At 37.2% G+C, this 17,945-nt stretch overlaps 1 protein-coding gene across 1 annotated transcript in view; it reads right to left on the bottom strand.

The window, feature by feature from the left end:
- Positions 1-17,945, bottom strand: part of CNTLN (centlein) — a gene marked incomplete at its 5' end in the record, with an annotated part of 202,072 nt that overhangs the window by 83,249 nt on the left and 100,878 nt on the right. Inside the window, one exon of the mRNA XM_084304658.1 lies at positions 15,701-15,826. Coding sequence (XP_084160784.1) covers positions 15,701-15,826 — 126 coding nt within the window. The remainder of the gene's footprint in view (positions 1-15,700; positions 15,827-17,945) is intronic.

Genomic DNA, 17,945 nt, shown 5'->3' with positions numbered 1-17,945 from the left:
TGTGGTCCACATAAGCTACCCAGTTGAGCCGCTTTGTTTTTAGTTTGGTTGATTGTTTTTATTAACTCTTAAAAAAAAAATTGCAATACATATTTTAGCTGGGTTTCCAATTTAGTACCTTTCTTAGCAGTCTCCAATTGTCTACAGGCTTTCTATCTTGGTATGGGGGGGAAGACATGTCTATTTGCTTCATTTTTGTGTGGTTCTCTTTCTGGAAAGTGAATACTGGCAGCTCACTTGACTTGGTCTGCTTTCTTCTGCTAGTATTTAAATATAATTTAAATATATATACATATATACATATATATATGTAAGAGGCAAACATCACTTGAACCCACCTTCACTAAGGACCGGATATGGGGAGCTACAGGCCTCACCTCTGCTCCTAGGAAAGTTACAAATCAAATCATCCTGGAAAATGTTTCAATGTTTCTAGCCACATGATTGTCAGGAAGATGATTCAAAACAGACAGTATGGATTTACCAAAGAAAAATCTTGCTTGACTAACTTGACTGCCATCTAGAAAGAGATGACTAGCTTTGAGAATAAAAGGAAAGCAGGTACCCTGCATTCATTGAATTTGTCCAGGCCTCTGAGAGAGCCTCCCACCTCACACCTCCTTACTGTTAAACAACTGAAATGTAGAATTGCAAAATAGGTGAGATTGCTGGAAAATTTTCTGGACTGCCAAGCTCAAAGGGTTATGATCAAAAGTATCACTCACAGGGATCCATACCAGAGCTAGAACTTTTTAACGTCTTTACGAAAAACCTAAATGATGGGTTACGGTACCTCCCAGCAAGTTCACAGATGATCTACAGCTTAGAGGAGCAACTGAGGGCTGGACAGCTGCTGTTCAGGAAGACCTCAACAGGCAGAAAAAATGGGCTGAAGGGAACCTCATGAAGCTCACCAAAGGCAAACTCCTGCCAGAACAACCCAGTGCAACAGTACAGCCTCAAAGACCTCTAGGTCTGAGCAACTAGTTGAGTATGAGTCAACAGCATGCCTTTGTGTCATCTTCAATCTTACTATGACTTACTTACTATTAGAATATAGGACTTTCATTCAAAAAAATACATACTGCTGCCATTTTTCTGTAACAGTTGTACAATGCTACACTTAAAAAATCCTTTTTATACTGTACCAGTCTCTAACCATGTAATCCTACTCTGTTGTTGCTGCAAAGAGAGACTACAACATTCCTGGGCAACACTGTATCCCACAGATTACATTCCTTCTTCCAGGTCTCCAAGATACCTAATGTGTCAGGATTGTCACCTGATGCCAAAAAGTCCAGCTGATTTTTTGGCTTCTAGCAGTAGCATAGACGTCCTTGCATATCATTTCTTCATTCTGTTGCTTAATAAGCCAGTCAACAAGTAGTACATACAATATCTTTAGAAAGCCTTCCTTATCTTTTGTGACCTCCCACTAACAGCACCAGCTTCCATCTATCCTTAAAAGAGTCCATTTGATACAGACACTTTCTTGGTACAAAAGGATGTACATAGACAGCAGGACTCATCTCTTTGTGGCCTCCCCATCTAAGAGAACATATTCCTCCATGCAACAGCACATACAGAAGATGTCTTCCATGTAGATAATGATACATGTACACATCACTGTGTAACAAACTGAAATAATTACATCCACTAGTGGGACTGCTACCTGCATCCTGAGCTAAATATTTCTTAAATCGAAGGAAGCTTATGCAGATACACCTTCAATTTCTGATCTAATTACTTTCCTATCCTATCCTTATTAGCTAGTGAACTGTTTGCTTGGTTTATTTAATCTCTGAAGTACTAAAATCTTTCTTTCATAAACTTCGTAATTCTTCAATGCAGAGATAATGCTACTCAAGGCCAGCAAAGTTAGCATTGAGCTAAGAATTTAAGTAATCTAAGAACATATTCTATACTGATTCTTACTCAATCTTTTCTTTCTAAAAAATAAATGTACTACAGCATGACACCTTCTAGCCTTATCTGCTCCAAAACTTTAAGACAAATACAGTGCTAACAAAAAATTAATGTATAATCTGTATGGTTTTGGTGAATACCACATTAATTTTACAAATTCAGAAGATGACACAGGAAAATACTAATTGCTGTCTCTTTATAACACAACTGTCTACATTCAACTATTTATTTTTTATTATTCATAAATCTTTTTACATTTCAAGATAAAAAGCAGTGCAATACCTGCAACATGAACCACATACAGAAGCAGTTAGCCCTTCCTTTTTTTTTGTTGTTCCCAACTCAGCAGTAAAATGTGCTCTTACACATGTGAATATTTCTTGACACACTACTCTAGCTAGTATTTGTATATATAAAAAAAGCATCTGTCCAACCTAGTTCAGTCGTCTACAATTCAAAACAAGAATACTATAGCCTGCATATTTTGTTAAAAGAGAGCAGCTCAAGAAAAAAAGAGGAAAGGATGTAATCTGGTCTTCTTTGTAGAGGTAGTATGATTGCAACTTTCCCCAGGAACAAGTGAATATGATCAGTTGGAGGAAGCATCAAAGAAGGGTCAAGTGAGAAACTTTCTGAGGAACAAGATGGGACTTTGAGGAATTCAAGGTAACTGAAGTCAAGTATAATGCAACACTCAAAGAAATGATTCAACTTGAAAAAAAGGAACGGGGGGGAGGGGAGAGAAGTACTTTTGACCCTTTCATTTACACAATCACCTCACTTTAAGAAGATACTGTTAGCTCGTGTCTAGTGGAATTTACAGTTATCGTTTGAAAACCTTTGGTACATTTTCTTAAAACTGTATCTGTCAAGACAAAACGGATCTTCATCTGGGCTTCATCCTGTACCAGATTAGGTACTTGAAGAGAACTGTGATCCAGCTGCATGGATTCTAGTGACATGAGATGCCTCCCTCACTTACTGAGGGTGAAAGAGGGATTGCCTCTGCAATCCTTCATCTCAAAGGATCAAAAATAAGCTCTGTGTGTGGTAATGAAGAATACTAACCTACTAGAACTAGAGTCAGAACAGCAGCATCAAAGTTCAGATACTGTGAATAACAGCTTTCAAAACTCTTAGAAGATTAAGATAGTATTTGCTATAATTATCTTGAGCATATATTCACTGATTTGCTGCAGTTTTTTGCTTGGTCATTTTTGATTAACACATCAAAAAATGGAAAGAAGAAACGCTTAAGGTTTTGATACTAACTGAAAAGGGATTTTTTTAGGGCATTGAAAAACTTGTGTTTGATTTACCAAGTGCTGAGCAAAGGGCATCGTGTTTATGTCATCTGAAAAGATCCAAGGCATAAACTGAAGCTGAGAGACAGAATCTTTGAAGATATTTCTACAGTGGAAAGGTAGTTTCTCTGTAAAGTGTTTCTAGCTGATTATAGTCTCGAGGCACGGATACTGAAAAGAATTCTTTCAACATTAGTACATGCCTCCTCCATCTTTGCTAGTAGAAGTACTGAGAGTTAAGGTAGGCAATTTTGAAGATGATGTATATTTTAGATGTCTCGTATAAATCTCCATATAACTGTGCTTTTGGCATTTATTTATTTATTTATTTATTTTAGGATTGATCAACAAATTTCATATTTTACAATTACATACAACTACAAGGCTGACTTTAAAAAAAAAAAAAGAGTAGCATACTTTAAAATTTTTGGATGATATCAAACATTTTTTTTCCTCTTAAGTAGTTTTAAGAAAACAGAAAAATTATCTTTTCACTTTATGATTCATTATCTTTCCTGTTTCAGATTATAATAATGGGTAGAACAAGTATTTGAGCATCTCTTCTCTCAGTAGGGAAATTCATCACTTAGGAACTCTGTGAGAAGAACAGATCTACAAAAATACAGAAACAGTCAACTGTCTGCTTTATAAAGCAGTAACACAGAACACAGAGGATGCTTTCAGCTTCACAAGTCTCCTAAGGACAATATTTACTTGAAAAATGGGGTGTTTCCTAGCTCTCTTTTTCATAATAAGTATGTTTTTGCTTAAGCAAGCAAATACAGAAATATAGCATACAACAGTTATAAATGCTGTAAGGGAAAAAATATTTTCTTCCATTTCTTGCCTTTTTAAAAGTAAATTCCAGGTCCTTCACCAGATTTGTAGCCCTTGTCTGGACATGTTCCAAGGCCTCAGTGTCCTTCTTGTAGAGAGGAGCCCGAAGCTGAACACAGTACTTGAGGTGCGGCCTCACCAGAATAGGAGAATGATCACCTCCCTGGTCCTGCTGGCTACACTATTCCTGATACAAGCCAGGATACCATTGGCCTTGTTAGCCACCTGGGCACACGGCTGGCTCATGTTCAGGCGAGCATCAATTAGCACCCCCAGATCTTTTTCGTCTGCACAGCTTTCCAGCCACTCTGTTCCAGGCCTGTAGCTCTTCATGGGGTTGTTGTGGCCAAAGTGCAGGGCCTGGCACTTAGCCATGTTGAAACTCATCCCATCGTCTGCAAACTTGCTGAGAGTGCACTCAATTCCCTTGTACAAATCATCAATAAAGATATTAAAGAGGATGGGCCCCAACACCGACCCCTGGGGATCACCACTGGTGCCTGGTCACCTGCTGGATTTCACTCCATTCACCACCATTCTCTGGGCTTGGCTGTCCAGCCAGTTTTTAACCTAATAAAAAGTGTACCTGTCCAAGCCAATGGGTTTCCAGTTTATCCAGAAGAATACTGTGGAAGGGCTTTGCTGTTCTAAGTTATATGGTCAGGGAACAACTTTCAACACCTTCCTAGCTGAGAAGTCAACAAGTCCTTGACCTAGTAGGAATCAGCACCTGAACTCTGCAGGAATCTGACTGGCACTTCCTAGAAGGCTGCCAGTATCTTCTAACATGGCAGATGAGGAGAAGAATCATGTCTTTGTTTTAACTCTGTAAGCCAATATTGATGTATTAATAATATCCTGAGAACAACCTCAACATGTTTTGCTTACTACTGATAACATGATAAAAGTCATTCTTCTTCATTGCATCACATATATAAAAAGGCACCTAAGAGGAGCAGGGAATGGCATCCTGTTTTATGTACCAACTCTTCATTTATATTTTTGAACTATGATTGTGCCACAGCCACATTTGGCAATATTAAAAAAAGGACGGGTAAGAAATTGAAGGAGATCAAATCTATCCATTTGATTGTTTATGCTGGTATTCCATACATTTTTAAACGTACTGACTTTGACTCATAATTATAGTATTGGCTCTTCCCATATTATCCAATGTTCTGAATTCTATTTTATCACAATATAATAAAGGAGGAGTAACCAAAAGTATTATTTTCATAATACTCAAATATTTACCCACTTGGAATTTAGAAAGAGGTAGCATAATAAAAAATGTACTACAGAATCAGTTTTGCCAAAGGAATTACTTCTGATTTCTTTTAGATTATAGCTATGCATCAGCAAGAAATTCTCTATAACATTTGCTTACTTATCAAGTTACTTGAATAGGCGAAATGCTCATACCATCTGCATATAAGCAGGGCTTCTGCAAAATATACCTTCTTGCTAGAACAAAATTTCCTAGTACTCATCATTTTTAATTGTCAGCAGTTCTAAAGATACCATCAGGAGCCCTCACACAGCTCCAAATCTAAGGTACACGTACACATGTGCATTTGTGTCTCAATGCATTAAAGAAATGGTAATTTAGAAAGATAGACTGAACTATAGCATAAACTTTCTGCTTGCAGTTATCAGTTTAAATGGCTCCTTCCTTCGAGAGTTACTGACCCTAGGTTAACCCATTGCCAAAGGATTGTAGTTAGTCCTCTAGCAAACCACTGCCTCAAGAGTAATACACATCCCATAAGTCAGCCATTGCTCATCAGCAGCTTTTGGCATTCACAGGTAAGGCCAACAGGAGACTCCTACACTTCTCTGCATACAGATAAAAGGAATTAAGAGAGCAGGCTCATGGTAGTCTAAAATAAACATCCAAACAAACAATAAAACTTTTCTCCCATTTGTCCCAGGGAATTTTATCTGGAAAATAAAACCAAGCACAGAATCTATTTTCTAATAGAGCTGAATACGTAAGAAGGTATAACCCACTGAGGAAACTGACTCCTTCCCAAGGATTACAGGTTGTAAGACTGCAGCAGGATGACTCTTTGGAGAAATAAGCAGAACTAACCACAATCTCCTAATACATACTGTTGCTGTTGTGGACAGATATCAGGGGACTAGTCCAGGAGCTGCTGCAGTTGGGAAAGCCTTCCTCTAAGTCCAAAAGGTAGCTGGCTGCCTTTTCAAATGTTTTCCTCCAGAGTCATTTAAGTTTGTTAAAGACTGGAAAGCCAAATTAAGAAGAAAATCAAACAGAAAAAAAAAAAAAAACTGTTAAAAAAGTTTTGCACATTTTTTTATCAGGGTCCTTGAAAAGGGACGTTAGTGTTGCTTATTATTGTAATGAAAATAAGTAAGTTTTAAAGACACTGAGTCAAAGTAGTGCAAGAGCATTTTTTTTTTTCTTACAGAAAGCTTAAGTCAAATAGGTTAAAAATTCTTGCCAGTATAACGGGACAATGGAAGAAACTGCTTTCTTTCCCCCAGTAAAAAAAATAATAATAATAAAAAAAAGGAGCTTAAGAAGAAAGACAGCAGATCAATGTGGAAAGGACTTCTAGGTAAGCAAAACTGAACGATACTTTCTGTCCATGAATCTTGAAAAGGGTAAAAATCCTATTCTGTAAAATCTGAGTAGAATGCACATGCACACTATGCATACTAGACTCTTTGTAAAGAGTCTATAAAAAAAAAAAGAAAAAAAGACAAAAAAAAAAAAAAAAAAAAAAACAGGAAGAGGCTCTGGTAAACCAGAATGGGGAGTCTGACATGTCATAATGCAAATGATAATTTTAATTTTTCACTCCAGAAAAATTGTTTAAGAGTAATGAGAACCAAACTAGGCACAAACTTTATCCAACATCTGAAATCCTAGTCTGACAGAAATTTTTTACTTTGTTCCTACAGCATTACGATTCAAGAACATTTGCCTGCAGTAAGGGTAAAATACGCCTTTTTCATGGGGCTGTATATTTATGTGTCAACTGACAGCCTTGGGAGGTGAGAGTAAACCTTGGAGCAGGTGTTTGATCTAGACTGTGTGAGAGAGCAAAAACCATTACATATGTCTGGGGATAATGCTGCCAAAAGAAGAGTAAAGCAAAAAGTACTAGCATTACTTACATTTTGTGAACATTCAAGCTATCCAGAATGATTTACTAGAATTTCTTTACAGCAAGAAAATTGTAAACTTACAGTTTATACAACACTATAAAGAAACTTGCATTTTTAATTAGCCAAGGAAATGGAATATTTGACTATACAGAGTCAGTGAACTATCTATCTTAGGTCATACATTCACTCTGCAAAATATGTCTTTATCATTCTTGTTTCCCAATTCAGTCACTCATAGGATGGATGAAAATTGCAGGAAGCGATATCTGTTGGTGCTAAGTAAAGTCTGTCTGATTTACAACCCACATTCAGGAGTGAGAAAGAATAAAAGCAACTTCTCCACACCAATCCAATGTCTGTTCACATACCAAAAATTGAACAGTACCATTGTTGTCAAGAATGAGCTTTGAGATATGTTTCAAATTAATAGTCACTTGGAAACCAAGGACGCACTAGTGACTGGTGACTAGTTCCAACGTACAGCACATCCTTAGCCTATAAAAGAACAGTCGAAAATCCAGCTTACATTTTTTTTTTTTTACCTTCCCTCTAATCTTTTCTTTGTTTCACTGTAGCATGAAATTCAGCTGACGAGAAGATGGTTTAAAAAAGTAAATCATGCTCATAATTTTAATTTGTACTTATTTGTTCTTTCAGAACAACGCTATCACAACAGCCTCCCTCACAAACAATATAGCATAATCACTATAGGATTCACAACCTTCTCACTATGAAAGTTCAGTACAGTTTAACAAGATACATTAAGTACTTTATTTTTATATATACTTCCTGTTTTTATATATTGGGCAACCATCAATGGTATTAAATTCAACCAGGGTAAATGTCAGGTGCTGCACCATAGACTCAGGTGCAGACAGAGAGACAAGTGGCTGGAGAGCAGCCCTACAGAAAGGGATCCGAGGGTGCTGGTAGACAGCAGGTTCAACACGAGCCGGCTGCGTGCCATGGCACCCAGGTGGTCAAAATACATTGGGGTGCATTAAACACAACAGAGCCACCACAGAAAAAGAGGTGATTCTGCTGCTTTATTTAGCATTGGTGTGGTCTTGCCTTGAATATTGTTTACAGTTCTAGGCTCCAGAATAGAAAATGGGTGTTCAGGCACTTGAAGGCACCCAGGGGAGGGCAGCAGGGCCGGCAGGAGGCCTGGAGGGCATGCCCCCTGAGGAGAGGCTGCGCACACTCGGGCTTGTCCGGCCTGGAGAAGAGGAGGCACAGAGGCAACCCCACGGCTCCCTGCAGCTCCCTGGGGAGTGGAAGCAGCAGGGAGGTGCCAGTCTCTGCTCCTCGTCACCCACGGCAGGGTGCACGGGCATAGCACAGAGCTGCACCAGGGGAGGGCCAAGCTAGGCATTAGGAAACATTTCTGTGCAGTGAGGGTGGTCAGGCATTGGCACAGGCTTCCTAGCCGGGTGGTTGGTGCCCTGTGCCTCTCGGTGTTGATGAAGCATTTCGGCAATGTCTTATTGATTTGTTTTAACTTTGGGTTAGGTCAAGCCATGTGCTTACTAAATGTACAATACTTCATATTCCTATAACACTGATAAATCTACAGAAATCACTGTGATTGAACAGCAGTGCAAACAATATAAAGGGTCCTTGCCTTTCTACAACATCCACTTTTTTTTTTTCATCTCAGACAATGCACAAAATTTATTGTTAATTAAACTTGAATTCTGCCTTTCCCTGTATATGTACTATGAAAATAGATTTAACAGCTTGATTGCATGTTTTCAGTACAAGTCTCTTAATGTGTTAGAACAAACTGAAGTACTACAGGCGAGACTTGGAGACTTGATTATACTACTGGGATTTTGAATGCCTACAGACCAGAAAAAGCACCGTTGAATATGGAAGAACAAAAGAAGAACATCTGACTTCCAAAAATCACAGTAAACCCCCAGACTTGTCTCTTAAGCAGGTCACAAGAAACTGTAAGATCTGATGGACACTAGTAAAAGAAAATTAGCCTGCTCCGCCCTGACAGATTATTCTCACAAGAAAACAATATATTTGCTTCAGATAGCTGATGAAGTGCCTTGTGAAAACATAAGTGGAGGCTTCCTAGAAAAACAAATAATTCTCTTCACAAAAGGGGCCATGTGAGTTTATTATGCAAATACCCCTAAATGAGTTAATGTACACTTATAATTCTGAGTTTGGTCCTACAGAACTTCTTTTAAGAAATCACTACCCTCTAGTAAAACTAATACTTCTGGTTGATCACACTTTAAACTATTTTAAGGGGTTTTAGCCAACAACTGCACTGTTTCAAATTCTCAACATCATTTTATTGAATCACAGAATGGTTTGGGTTGGAAGGGACCTTAAAGCCCACCAAGTTTCAAACCCCCTGCCACGGGCAGGGACACCTCCCACCAGACCAGGCTGCCCAAAGCCCCATCCAGCCTGGTTTTGAACACTTCCAGGGATGGGGCATCCACAGCTTCTCTGGGAAGCCTGTGCCAGGGCCTCAGCACCCTCTGAGTGAAGAACTTCCTCCTTATATCTAATCTAAATCTCCTTCTTTTAGTTTAATACCATTGCCCCTTGTCCTATCACTATCTGCCTGTGAAAAAGTCACCCTCATCTTTTTTTTGTAAGTCCCCTTTAGGTATTGAAAAGCCACAGAGAGGTCACGTCTTCCTGGAGATCAGCCCTCTGAGCATCTTTGTGGCCCTCCTCTGGAGCCTGTCTAACAGCCCCACATCCTTCTTGTGCTGGGGGCCCAGACCTAGATGCAGCACTCCAGGTGGGGCTTCACAAGGGCAGAGCAGAGGGGCACAACCCCTCCCTACACCCGCTGACTACTCCTCTGCGGATTCAGCCTAGGACTTTTGGGCTGCAAGCAAACACTGCTGGCTCATGTCGAGGTTTTTGTCCACCAGAACCCCCAGGCCCTTCTCTGCAGGGCTGCTCTCAGTGAGCTCTTCTCCCAGTCTGTGCTTGTGTCTGGGATTGCCCCGACCCAGGGGCAGCACCTTGCACTTGGACTTGTTGAACCTCATGTAGTTCACATGGGCCCACTTCTCTGGCCTGTCCAGGTCCCTTTGGATGGCATCTCTTCCTTCTTTGGTATCAACCACACCACTCAGCTTGGTGTCATCTGCAAACTTGCTGAGGGTGTACTCGATCCCACTGTCTAAGTCATTAATAACAATATTAAACAGCACTGGTCCCAAGTCAGACCACTGAGGGTCTGTTACCCTCACCAGCCTCCACATATATTTCCATTGGGCAATATTCAGTCAAGTGAGTGAGCATGCACCTTTGCCAGTTCTTAGAACATCAGCTACAGAATTTAGGTTCTTATTGTTTTCAGTAAACTGAAGTCAAACTTTAGAGCTAGCAATATTTTTATCCACTGAAAACGTGCAGAAATACATAATTATTTTAGCTATATATGACTTTGTAGTCTAGTACCAGTAACTGCAGTAAAAAGTAAACAAGATCCCTGTTGAATCTAATTGCAAGAGTCACTAAATTTAATTATTTTGAAGTAACTAGCCTTCTATGTTCTAGCACTTTTAAAACTCAGGGAAAAAAAAGATTACTATACAGAGCTAATACATATGTAAGAGGGGCTATACTCTGTAGATAACACTTTCTAATATTGACATACCATGAAAGAATTTTGTCCTCCAATTAATTTTGGTACACAACCTAGCTATCCAGTCAAACAAAGAAAAAAATATTCCAGCATTTGGATGTTGTACACAACAACGGAAATTTTAAAACTAAAATTCTCTGAAGACCAGGCATTTACTGCTCAGCTAAAGATACTGCCCAGGATATTAAAACTGAACTTTTTTCAGCCAGTTTGCTAGGAAAAAGAGACATATTCAAGAAACATAAGAATTAATAAAGTGTAGCTTTTTGTTTCTTACTGTTGTTGTTCCAAAAGAGTAAATCCAGCTTTCCTCTAGCTTTCTAGCTAGAAAAGGAGCTTTCTAGCTCCTTTAGAAACTAGAGAAGGCAAGATGCATCATGTGCTGTAGATGGTCAAAGTTAGATTACTAGTTAACCCAGTGGTTAGATATCAGCGCACAGATTATAGGCAAGCTGCTTTGACTCCAGGAAGAAAAAGAAAACAGAAATCATAATGTCTTGTTTTCAAAAAAAAAAAAAAAAAAAAGAAAAATGTGTGAAGTTATAAAGAAACCTTTATTAAATGGCCATTATAGCAGATTAAGAATGCTAACTAGCTTGCAGTGATCCCAATTGCTTCAAAAGTCCAGAGGACATTTCCTATATGGCTGACATGCACAGCTCAGATGAAAGAATGAGTACTAAATGTTGTTCAAATGATGTAACTCTCTCTTTAGCTTTATAAGCATTTCCTCCTTACCAGAAATTGTGTATGATCATACCATAAGGGCAACCAATTTCCAGTTACTTGTGAGGATAAGAATTATGTCACCATTTCATACAAGCAATCCAGAACAGAAAAGGTAAATTTGTAAAGCTTCCACAACAGTTTATAAATAGTAAAAAATATCTTTTCAAATCTGTATACCAAAGGGTAAAGGGAAAGGGTATTCCTATACCCTGGCAAACAAGTAATTTAATATGAAAATGAAGGAAACTCCAAAGTCATTTAAACTTGCTAGTTTACAATTCAGTTGTTGTTTAATTGTGACATTATGGACATGCAATGTATTAGTTTACCCTGAATTTCAACTAAATACAAACAACATAGATTGTGCCAACCTTCTCCTTTGCAAAGTTTTAACTGATATTTAAATATTACTGCTTTTCTGTTTGCTTATTGAGGTGAAAAAGTGATCAAAGCATGTTTTCCTTAACACAGAACACAAACATCAATATCAATATAACTGCTTTTGTAGCCTGCAATAATGTGTTACTTAACAGGAAATAACTACAGCATAACACAAGAATTATATACCTCACAGGGAAAATGACCCACATGTGAAAATCAAAAACAGGAAATCCTAGCAGATCCATGAAGCGGCTTTCACTTGGCCATTAGTGTTAACAAACGCTTAGAAAAATACTTAGTGAATTTATTTCAACTAACTCTTTTTGTTCCTCTTTGCAATTCTTCAACTTTGGCATGAGTTTAGCTTGCAGTTTATAGAGAATTTCTTAGTACAGTGAGTTATGAGGGCTTAAAAACTAGATTGTTTTCTTAGCTATGGGTTCATTTCTCAATGTGAACTTGAATTGCAGTCATTTTGCTTTTTTAGTCCAACAATGAAAAAAAAAGGAGATTCTACAACTTAAATATGCACCTTTCAATCCACATAATATACATAGTGCAATATAATTTGATATTGTGGGTAAAAGAGTAAATAATGGGGAGAACAAAAACTGTTATTGTAAATAATCAGAGAATAATTATTCTGTAATGGTCTTAGTAATAATATAAACCATATTTATAGCAAAAATATTCTCTTCCTTCTAGAAGAATGTTGGGAAATTCAAGAGCAATGCATGCATGAAGCACAGAACACATACTGCAAAATCACAGTTTATTGATTATTGTATTTTACTAATCTCATACGGAACTATAAGAATATACAGATACTTTCTTTTATATGCACAAGTAGCTTAAATTTATAGATCATTGATAATGGAGAGGATGCAGGCCATGGCTCTGAAAAACATTACGTTCCTAATACAACACACACATACTATTCTTTACTAATCAGAAAGTAAAATATGGAAGTAATGCCATACATTCAGCCTCAACATTCTCCAGTACCTACCTCTGACGTTAGGCATTCAGAACTTCATGGAAATCAAAATTTCAAATATTTTTAAAAAGAGGTGCTTAAATTTAAGTCCTAAAATCCATATTTGTTTATCTGTGTTAGCGTCCAACTTGAAAAGTACATAATGTGTAACAGCTTACAGGACAGTCAAAGCAATCCCTGCTTGTGATGAGAAGAAAAATTAATAAAAGGAAGGACCTGACGGAATGTAGCAATTCACACAAAGTCCATTCACCAACTTCAACAAGATACAGAATTTAGGCACTATCTACCAGAATAAGTGACTTCCCAAGCAGTTTCAATTTTTCTTAACTAATAAACACATTTCATAACTTACAAACTGATTAATTACAGTATGCTTGGTTCAGAGCCTGGAACACATGAATGACTTTGCATGGGTTTTACTACAAATCTATTTTCAGAGTAATGCATACAAATTAAAGACATTTTACTCTGTTGTTCTACCTCTGGAAGTCGCAGAGTAATAAAGGAAATCTTTACAGGTAAAACAAAGAAACAAGTAACTGATTTGCTGTTTTTCTGAATTCATCCTCTGACCTATTCACGGCCATAAATTACATCAATTTAAAGTTAAAACACTCAAAAGAAGATCCCCACAAACTTGTCTTAACTAATGCTTAGCTGGGTTCTAAATCAACTTAAGTTAACAACACATAGAGTCTATCTAACTAAAAATATCCACAAAAACTATGGGCTAACTTGGTTTGCTTACATTGCTTCTAAAATCACTCATTTAAGTTACTGGTGCAACTCTGTAGAACGCAGCCTTTAACCAGAGAGCTTGAGAAAGAATATATGTAATGTGAAGAAGCCCTATGTAGAAATCTACAAAGTACAGTACCTTCAGTATTGACTTTCTTAAGCAAGCAAGTTCAGATCCTTAAATGCTAACTTCCTTCGACAAATTAAAGACAAATGTTGTTAGAGATGGATGTTTAAGACATACCAAAAAAAAACAAACAAACAAACAAAAAAAAACAACCAAAAGGAATTATGTCTTCCTTCCTTACTTGAACTAAACTATTAACCACATTGCCAATAAAAAGGAAAAAGTACCTAGCCCCACATAAAGACTTCACCTTAATGATCACAATGGTACACTGGCTTCTTACAAAGTACTATGCAAAACTAGAATAACTCAATTTGATTTAAAATTCCTAAATTTCAAAGAGCTCAGCTATTTCCTTGCACCGTGTCACCACAACCTTATCAAAGCCACTGTGATCTGCAATGTACCAGGCATAAGTGTGTTCCCCACACATGTGACTACACAGGAGCTCTAGAAATACAGTTCAACTGTACTGACTTCAGGGTGCAAGGTACTGTATGCACAATACACACACAATCACTGTTTCATAGCTTTATGTGAAAAGGAGAGGTTTATGTTATTGCTTCTGAGTTATTGCTGCCTGTGGTGCTTCTGTTGATCAGTGATGGGAGAATTACAACAGCAATTACACATATGGCAAGAAAGTGCTCTTTCTTACATAAAAATCCAAATAAACAAAGTAGTGCATATGAAAATTTGTTGTTCAAAAACAGCAAAGATGTGACAATGAAGTGACAAGAATAGGTACACAATTACAACTACAGGATGAAAGCACTCTCCATGCAACAGAGCCACTGACAATATTGTATGTAATATGCTGAAATAGCTCATGGGCAACACAAGGACTTACATACTACAAAACATTTTGCTGCTGTTGAAATTCTGTGATAGCAGCCTTCATGGTATCTCCACAAAATTGGTTTGCATTGTGACCCATTGGGAAAACACATTTTCTTTAATGCTGACAAAACCGAAGTCTGAATAGAAGTTTCTACAATGTCTGATTCTTAAAAAAAAAAAAAAAAAAAAAAAAAAGAAAAATCAACTTGACTTACAGAAAGTGTTAAATAGCAGCAAAGAGCTAATTATACCATACTAACTTCCTTTTGTCTAGTATAAAAGGACGTTTTCTTACTTTGCCTGGCTGAGTATAATAGCCTATGAATTATGAGATCAAAGCAGCAAACTGTATGTTTTCTAAAGTAAGAGTTTCCTTCACCAAGTTTTACACTTACTGCAGCTAAAAGAGCTGTGTGAAGGGATCAGCACTAAACCCAAAGGACAGGCTGTGCACAGCAAGAAAGAGAGCAACTCCCTCGTGCTTTCTGCAGGTCACTACCAAGGACCATGTTAGCAGATCCACACCAGACCCTTAACAGGCAGCTCTGCTGCTACCAGTAATTAGCTTGGACAGCTCTGGCTCCAGGAGTAGCAGCAAGGCTACACCATAATGAGCTCAGCTGGGATTAGCAGGACAGGGCAGGGAACCAAGAGAGCTGAGGCATTCTGCATTGCGTATGTATCACAGAGATCAAACAAGGATGGTTGGCTAGGTTATCCCCTCACCACCTCATTCCAAAAATGAAGCACGGCAGTGTGTAAAACACAGGCTAATGAAGAGCGACACCTCCAACAGATGAGAGCCACATTAATTAACACAATCCCTAGATCATGGAATACAGTTTCTGTTAGTGCTAGCAAACTTGTAACTTGTCACTGATTTAAGAGGAAAAAAAAGAGACGATGTTTTCGTTTCTGCTTTTGATAGAAGATGGTTTTATCTAGGAATTTTGCAAGAAATTCCTTTTATGTGGCTTGCAAGGCACAACCTTTAGAAAAAAATAGCAGCATGTTTCTTTATGTAAATACCATTTAAGAAACAAACTCACTTTTCAATCAATAGCTTTTTGTGTTCCCGTTTGAAAAAAGCTAGTTCACTCCATACAACATCAGAATCCTCCTGACAAAGCTGGCGGGGGTCTGCACACTGGTATCTGTTTTTACTGCTTGCAGTCCTGTTTGTGAGTGAAAAGAGGTTGTTTGTTTTTAAATATCTACATGTTTTAGGATTACAGTAACAAAAACATCCCTACTTTCAGAAAGTATAGATTCTAAACTGTGGCATGTAAAGAATACAAATCTGGTTGGACAAATGGGGTCATACAGTTTGTGAAACATGACATCTTAAATGTGGTATTATAGAAAAGTTTAATCAAGTAGTTTCAGACAGAAGTCTTAGTATGGCAGCAGGACTCTCAACTGAGATGTGGCAGAGCAGAGGCGCTTAACGTTCATTCTGTCAACATTCCTTAAAATACTGGGAGGAGAAAGCAAAAGGTGAACCCATCACCCAATTTCTTGCAAAAAAAAAATAAAAAAATGGAGAGACACCAGCTGTCCTAATGCCCCCACAAACAATCTGGAATTTCTATTAATAATCAAACTGTCAATCTGCTGCCTAATAAAAAAATAAGGAAAAAGTGTACTGAACTTAAAAGAACGGAAGAAGCAAACGAAAATATTTCACAAAATTCTCTTTCAGTTTAATATTTTCAATGTGTACTAAAATGCAAAAGATAAAAAATATTAAAAACACATCCAACTTCAAACTGTCTGTAATTTAAATTTTTGTTGGGTACTGAAATTAACTCTCTGAGAACATCGTAACCTCATAAGGCCCCATCATCTTCGCAGTCACACATGTCAGTGAAAGTTGTATGTACGCTGACTGGTGGATCAGGTTCCATCATCTGCCATCTAGATAAAAGACACTAATCTATGAAGAATCAGAAAGAATGGGGTCCTCCATTGCACAAAGGATCAGAAGTGCCACATAAGTACCCAGTACTGTTTTCTTAATGCACAATTCACATTACATAAGCAATATAAAGCTTTTTGAGATGTCAAAATGAAAGTGTAAGGTGTAACAATTGACAGACTGTTTTTATTTGTGTCTTGGCTACTTTACCCTGTTAGCATATCATATGACAGCTTCATAGAATCCTGTCCTGATGACAAAACTTATTAAAACCCCCTACTTCTTAAAGCGTCTTAATTATAAATGAAAAAAAAATCAGATTAACAAATAAAGTTTTTTATATTACACTTTATCCAATATCTACTTTTTTCCAAATAGACTCCCATCACAACACAAGCTGCCCCCATTCATTTTGAACAGAAACTGAAGTTGTTTTTGTCCTTCTTCTTTTCCTCTCACAGTGTTTCACTATATATCAAAGTTTGAATTTACTATCTTTAGGCTGAGTTTTTGTGCTTTTTCAGTTTTGATCTCTCTGTGGACCATGAATGCCTACTCAGAATTAGACACAGATATAAATGATTTCATTTCATAAGCAACTATAATCCACTAAGTTTCCAGCTTGCACTGAAAATAAAATAGAGAGCTACAAGATTAAATTCTCCTTTTATTCCTAAAGATCTTTTTTTTCCTAATTTAAACAAATCTATTATATACTTGTGCTTTAACATTTCAAAAAAAAATCTTGTGCTACCAATGCATGTAGCAGATTTGTACCTTACTTCATTTTCATCCAGATTGTTTTTTTCTTTTTAAAAGACAAATCATACTTAAGAAAATGCCATAGTACCACATAGTACCACAAATGTACTCAAATGGGTCAAACAATTAGTTTATAAGCAACAGTTTATTATTCACAATGTCACAATTTATGTCACAATGGACATCCTGAATGGCTATCAATTGCAGCAGTTTACTATCAGTTTGCAGCAATTTCTGTGACTTGTTTTTTTTTTGCTAGAGATATATTTTAAAAGTCTGTGTCAAGCTAAATACGTATTTCGGTAGTTACTGAACGATTTTTTTCTAGTTTAAATAAATAAATAAATAAATTATTTCTAGTAAAAACCTACAGTTTAGTATATGCATATTATAGGTTAGGTTTTGCTTGCTGAAGTCCTACTAAAGCCACTAGGACATAAGGACCTTCTAACATTAGTTTCTTGAAATAGGGCCTAAAAATTGTACTTGAGCAGTGTTTGATAACTGAAGTGATAGAAATGTCATCAATAAAAGCACGTGTTTACCACAGACCTAAACTTCATGCTAAAAACTTCAAAAAAAAGAATTTCTCCATAAAATGTTCACTGTTTTGT

Source organism: Netta rufina (assembly GCF_964035555.1).
Source record: "Netta rufina genome assembly, chromosome: Z".
NCBI classification, from domain to species: domain Eukaryota; kingdom Metazoa; phylum Chordata; class Aves; order Anseriformes; family Anatidae; genus Netta; species Netta rufina.
The sequence above is the reverse complement of the archived record's forward strand: the minus strand, read 5'-3'. Positions and strand labels throughout refer to the sequence as shown.